The sequence below is a fragment of the Haemorhous mexicanus genome, chromosome 33 (genome assembly GCF_027477595.1).
Source record: "Haemorhous mexicanus isolate bHaeMex1 chromosome 33, bHaeMex1.pri, whole genome shotgun sequence".
Classification (NCBI taxonomy): Eukaryota; Metazoa; Chordata; class Aves; order Passeriformes; family Fringillidae; genus Haemorhous; species Haemorhous mexicanus.
Window position 1 is genome coordinate 1,213,796 of NC_082373.1, and position 6,800 is coordinate 1,220,595.

Here is a 6,800-nt window from a genome sequence, read left to right on the forward strand (position 1 = left end):
AAATTCCCATTTTTCCCTCCCCAATTTCTGGTTTTCCCCACCAAAATTCTCATTTTTTTCCCCCAAATTCACATTTCCCCCCCCCAATTTCTGGGTTATTTTCCAAAATTTTCATTTTCCCCCCCCAATTTCTGTTCCCCCCCAAAATCCCATTTCTCCCCCCATTTTTCCCTCCCCAAATTCCCATTTCCCCCCCAAATTTCTGATTTTTTCCCCCCAAATTCCAATTTTCCCCCTCCCAATTTCCATTTTTCCTCCCATTTTCTGATTTTTTCCCCCAAAATTCCAATTTCCCCCCCAAATTCCCATTTTCCCCTCCCCAATTTCTGTTTTTCCCCCCCAAAATTCTCATTTTTTCCCCCCAAATTCACATTTTCCCCCCAATTTCTGGGTTATTTTCCAAATTCTCATTTTCCCCCCCAATTTTGTTCCCCCCCAAAAATCCCATTTTTCCCCCCAATTTCCCATTTTTCCCTCCCCAAATTCCAATTTCCCCCCCAAATTTCTGATTTTTTCCCCCCATTTTCTGGTTTTTTCCCAAAATTCCAATTTCCCCCCAAATTCCCATTTTTCCCTCCCCAATTTCTGTTTTTCCCCCCAAATTCTCATTTTTTCCCCCCAAATTCACATTTCCCCCCCCAATTTCTGGGTTATTTTCCAAAATTTTCATTTTTCCCCCAATTTCTGTTCCCCCCCCCCAAATCCCATTTTTCCCCCCATTTTTCCCTCCCCAAATTCCCATTTTTCCCTCAAATTTCTGATTTTTCCCCCCCAAATTCCAATTTCCCCCCTCCCAATTCCCATTTTTTCCCCCCATTTTCTGTTTTTCCCCAAAATTCCAATTTCCCCCCCAAATTCCCATTTTCCCCTCCCCAATTTCTCTTTTTTCCCCCAAAATTCTCATTTTTTCCCCCCAAATTCCCATTTTCCCCCCCAATTTCTGGGTTATTTTCCAAAATTTTCATTTTCCCCCCCAATTTCTGTTCCCCCCCAAAATCCCATTTTTCCCCCATTTTTCCCTCCCCAAATTCCCATTTTTCCCTCAAATTTCTGATTTTTTCCCCCAAATTCCAATTTCCCCCCTCCCAATTCCCATTTTTCCCCCCCAATTTCTGTTTTTCCCAAAATTCCAATTTCCCCCCCAAATTCCCATTTTTCCCTCCCCAATTTCTGTTTTTCCCCCCCAAATTCTCATTTTTTTCCCCCAAATTCACATTTCCCCCCCAATTTCTGGGTTATTTTCCAAAATTCTCATTTTTCCCCCCAATTTCTGTCCCCCCCCAAAATCCCATTTTTCCTCCATTTTTCCCTCCCCAAATTCCATTTCCCCCTCAAATTTCTGATTTTTTCCCCCAAATTCCAATTTCCCCCCTCCCAATTCCCATTTTTTCCCCCCCAATTTCTGGTTTTTCCCCAAAATTCCAATTTCCCCCCCAAATTCCCATTTTTCCCTCCCCAATTTCTGTTTTCCCCCCCAAAATTCTCATTTTTTTCCCCCCAAATTCACATTTACCCCCCCAATTTCTGGGTTATTTTCCAAAATTCTCATTTTTCCCCCCAATTTCTGTTCCCCCCCAAAATCCCATTTTTCCCCCCAATTTCCCTCCCAAATTCCCATTTTTCCCCTCAAATTTCTGATTTTTTCCCCCCAAATTCCAATTTCCCCCCTCCCAATTCCCATTTTTTCCCCCCATTTTCTGGTTTTTCCCCAAAATTCCAATTTCCCCCCAAATTCCCATTTTTCCCTCCCCAATTTCTGTTTTTCCCCCCCAAATTCTCTTTTTCCCCCCCCCAAATTCACATTTTCCCCCCCAATTTCTGGGTTATTTTCCAAAATTTTCATTTTCCCCCCCCAATTTCTGTTCCCCCCCCAAAATCCCATTTTTCCCCCATTTTTCCCTCCCCAAATTCCCATTTTTCCCTCAAATTTCTGATTTTTTCCCCCCAAATTCCAATTTCCCCCCTCCCAATTCCCATTTTTTCCCCCCATTTTCTGGTTTTTCCCCAAAATTCCAATTTCCCCCCTCAAATTCCCATTTTTCCCTCCTAAATTTCTGGTTTTTTCCCCCCAATTTCTCTTTTTTTTCCCCAAAAATTTTCAGTTTTACCCCCCCATGGGAAAATTCCCCGGGGGTTTTTTCCAGCTGGGAAAATTCAGGAATTTCTGCTCTGCAGAAAAATCTGGGAAGGGGCTGAAATCCCAAAAATTGGGGGAAAATTCCTGGAAAATGGGGGGAAATCCAGGGAAAATGGGGAAAAATTCAGGGAAAATCTGAGAAAATTCAGGGAAAATCCCAGAAAATCCAAGAAAAATGGGGAGAAATCCAAGAAAATTCAGGAAAAATGGGGAGAAATGGGCAAAAATTCCAGAAAATCCAGGGAAAATGGGGGGAAAAACCAGAAAATTCAGGAAAATGGGGGAAAATTCAGGAAAAATCCCCGAAAAATGGGGGGAAATCCAGAGGAAATGGGGGGAAAAAACAGAAAATTCAGGGAAAATCCCAGAAAATTCAGGGAAAATCCCAGAAAATCAAGAAAAATGGGGAGAAATCCCAGAAAATTCAGGAAAAATGGGGGGAAATGGGCAAAAATTCCAGAAAATCCAGGGAAAAGTCCTGGAAAATCCAGGAAAAAAATCTCAGAAAATTCAGGGAAAATGGGGGGAAATCCAAGAAAAATGGGGGAAAATCCAGGGAAAATGGGGGAAAATCCCAGAAAATTCAGGAAAATGGGGGAAATCCAGGAAAAATGGGGAAAAATCCAGGAAAAATGGGGGAAAAACCCAGAAAATTCAGGAAAAATGGGGGAAAATTCCAGAATAATCCTGGAGAAATGGGGGGAAATCCCAGAAAATTCAGGGAAACTGGGGGGAAATCCAAGAAAATGGGGGAAAATCCAGGAAAAATGGGGAAAAACCCAGAAAATTCAGGAAAAATGGGGGGAAATCCAAGAAAATGGGGAAAAAACCCAGAAAATTCAGGAAAAATGGGGGAAATTCAGGAAAAATCCCGGGAAAATGGGGGGAAATCCAAGAAAATTCAGGAAAAATGGGGAAAATTCAGGGGGAAATCCTAGAAAATCCAGGAAAAATGGGGAAAAATCCCAGAAAATTCAGGGAAAATGGGGGGAAATCCCAGAAAATTCAGGAAAAATCCAAGAAAATTGGGGGGAAATGGGGGAAAATTCAGAAAAAATCCCAGAAACTGCAGGAAAATGGGGGAAATTCCAGAATAATTCCTGGAGAAATGGGGGAAAATCCCAGAAACTGCAGGAAAATGGGGGGAAATCCAGGAAAATCCAGGAAAAATGGGGGGAAATCCAGGAAAAATGGGGAAAAAAGCAGAAAATTCAGGAAAAATGGGGGGAAATTCAGGAAAAATCCCCGAAAATGGGGGGAAATCCAGAGGAAATGGGGAAAAAAACAGAAATTCAGGGAAAATGGGGAAAATCTGAGAAAATCCAGGAAAAATCCCAGAAAATCCAAGAAAAATGGGGGGAAACCAGGGAAAAATGGAGGAAATCCCAGAAAATTCAGGAAAAATGGGGGAAAAATCTCAGAAAATTCAGGAAAAATCCAAGAAAATTGGGGGGAAATGGGGGAAAATTCAGAATAATCCTGGAGAAATGGGGGAAAATCCCAGAAAATCCAGGAAAAATGGGGAAAAAACCAGAAAATTCAGGGAAAATGGGGGGAAAGTCAGGAAAAATCCCGGAAAAATGGGGGGAAATCCAAGAAAATTTAGGGAAAATGGGGAAAATCCAGGAAAAATGGGGAAAATTCAGGGGAAAATCCAGAAAATTCAGGAAAAATGGGGGAAAAATCCCAGAAAATTCAGGAAAAATGGGGAAAAATCCCAGAAAATTCAGGAAAAATGGGAAAAAATCCCAGAAAATTCAGGGAAAATGGGGAAAAACCAGAAAATGCAGGGAAAATGGGGGAAAATGCCAGAAAATGCAGGAAAAATCCAAAAAAATTGGGGGGAAATGGGGGAAAATTCAGAAAAAATCCCAGAAACTGCAGGAAAATGGGGGAAATTTCAGAATAATCCTGGAGAAATGGGGGAAATCCCAGAAAATTCAGGGAAAATGGGGGAAATCCAAGAAAATGGGGGAAAATCCAGGAAAAATGGGGAAAAAACCCAGAAAATTCAGGAGAAATGGGGGGAAAATTCAGGAAAAATCCTGGAAAAATGGGGGAAATCCAAGAAAATTCAGGAAAAATGGGGAAAATCCAGGGGAAAATCCTAGAAAATCCAGGGAAAATGGGGAAACCCAGGAAAAATGGGGAAAAAAACCAGAAAATCAGGGAAAATGGGGGAAAAAATCCCAGAAAATTCAGGAAAAATGGAGAAAAATCCCAGAAAATGCAGGAAAAATCAGGAAATTCAGGAAAATGGGGGAAAATTCCAGAATAATCCTGGAGAAATGGGGGGAAATCCAGGAAAATGGGGAAAATCCAGGAAAAATGGGGAAAAAAGCAGAAAATTCAGGAAAAATGGGGGGAAATTCAGGAAAAATCCCGGAAAAATGGGGGGAAATCCAAGAAAATTCAGGAAAAATGGGGAAAATCCAGGGGAAAATCCTAGAAAATCCAGGAAAATGGGGGAAACCCAGGAAAAATGGGGAAAAAACCCAGAAAATTCAGGGAAAATGGGGGAAAATCTCAGAAAATCCAGGAAAAATCCAAAAAATCCAAGAAAAATGGGTGGAAAACCAGGGAAAATGGGGAAAAAACCCAGAAAATGCAGGAAAAATGGGGAAAAAATCTCAGAAAATTCAGGAAAAATCCAGGAAAATTGGGGGAAATGGGGGAAATTTCAGAATAATCCTGGAGAAATGGGGGGAAAATCCCAGAAAATCCAGGAAAAATGGGGGGAAAATCCAGGAAAAATGGGGAAAAAAGCAGAAAATTCAGGAAAAATGGGGGAAATTCAGGAAAAATCCCCAAAAATGGGAGGAAATCCAGAGGAAATGGGGGAAAAATCAGAAAATACAAGAAAAATGGGGGGAAATCCAGGGAAAATGGGGAAACCCAGGAAAAATGGGGGAAAATCCCAGAAAATCCAGGGAAAATCCCAGAAAATCCAAGAAAAATGGGGGGAAAACCAGGGAAAATGGAGAAAAAAACCCAGAAAATTCAGGAAAAATGGGGGGAAAATCCAGAAAATTCAGGAAAAATGGGGAAAAATCCAGAAAATTCAGGAAAAATGGGGAAAAATCCTAGAAAATACAGGAAAAATGGGGGGAAATCCCAGAAAATGCAGGAAAAATGGGGGAAAAATCCCAGAAAATTCAGGAAAAATCCAGGAAAATTGGGGGGAAATGGGGGAAAATTCAGAAAAAATCCAGAAACTGCAGGAAAATGGGGAAAATTCCAGAAAATTGAGGAAAAAGGGGGAATCTCACCGGTGATGTAGGAGCGGGCGTTGCAGTCCTCGATGTCCATGGCTGCAGAAGCCCTGGAAAGGAGCAGAATTCCCTCAGGATTTGGGGATTTTTTTAGGGAAAAATCGGAATTTGGGGGAGAGAAAGTCTGGGAAAACCCAAAGCTGAGTAAAATGGGAAATTCCTGAGGATTTGGGGGATTTTTGGGGGATTTTTGGGATTTTTTGGGATTTTTGGGGGATTTTTTTTTAATTTTTGGGGGATTTTTGGGGATTTTTTGGGGGATTTTTTTATTTTTTGTGGATTTTTTTGTGGATTTTTTTTTAATTTTTGGGGGATTTTTTTGGGATTTTTTGGGGGATTTTTTTGATTTTTTGTGGATTTTTTTTTTAATTTTTGGGGGATTTTTGGGGATTTTTGGGGGGAATTTTTAGGATTTTTTTTGTGGATCTTTTTTTAATTTTTGGGGATTTTTGGGGATTTTTTGGGCGATTTTTTTGATTTTTGTGGATTTTTGTGGATTTTTTTTAATTTTTGGAGGATTTTTTAGGGATTTTTTGGGGGATTTTTTGGATTTTTTGTGGATTTTTTGTGGATTTTTTTTTTAATTTTTGGGGGATTTTTTGGGGATTTTTATGGGGTTTTTGGGGGATTTTTGGGGGATTTTTTGGGGATTTTTTGGCGGATTTTTTTGATTTTTTGTGGATTTTTTGTGGATTTTTTTTTAATTTTTGGGGGATTTTTTGGGATTTTTATGGGGTTTTGAGGATTTTTGGGGGGAATTTTTAGGATTTTTGGGGATTTTTGGGGGGATTTTTTGTGGATTTTTTTTTAATTTTGGGGGGATTTTTTGGGGATTTTTATGGGGTTTTGGGGATTTTTGGGGGGATTTTTGGGGATTTTTGGGGATTTTTGGGGGGAGTTTTTTGATTTTTTGTGGATTTTTTGTGGATTTTTTTTTAATTTTTGGGGGATTTTTTGGGGATTTTTATGGGGTTTTTGGGGATTTTTGGGGGGATTTTTTGGGGATTTTTTGGGGATTTTTTGGCGGATTTTTTTGATTTTTTGTGGATTTTTTTGTGGATTTTTTTTTTTAATTTTTGGGGGATTTTTTGGGGATTTTTATGGGGTTTTGGGGGATTTTGGGGGGATTTTTTGGGGATTTTTGGGGATTTTTGGGGGGAGTTTTTTGATTTTTTGTGGATTTTTTTGTGGATTTTTTTAAATTTTTGGGGGATTTTTTGGGGATTTTTATGGGTTTTTGGGGATTTTGGGGGGGATTTTTTGGGGAATTTTTGGGGATTTTTTGGGGGGATTTTTTTTATTTTTGTGGATTTTTTTGTGGATTTTTTTTAATTTTTGGGGGATTTTGGGGGATTTTTATGGATTTTTGGGGGAATTTTTAGGATTTTTTG

At 39.7% G+C, this 6,800-nt stretch overlaps 1 protein-coding gene across 1 annotated transcript in view; it reads right to left on the reverse strand.

The window, feature by feature from the left end:
- IKZF4 (IKAROS family zinc finger 4) overlaps window positions 1-5,604 on the reverse strand; it is a 57,271-nt gene extending 51,667 nt beyond the window's left edge. The window contains exon 1 of the mRNA XM_059871817.1: window positions 5,407-5,604. Within this exon, the coding sequence (XP_059727800.1) occupies window positions 5,407-5,446 (40 nt within the window). The 5' untranslated portion in view covers window positions 5,447-5,604. The remainder of the gene's footprint in view (window positions 1-5,406) is intronic.
- Window positions 5,605-6,800: the final 1,196 nt, after the last annotated feature.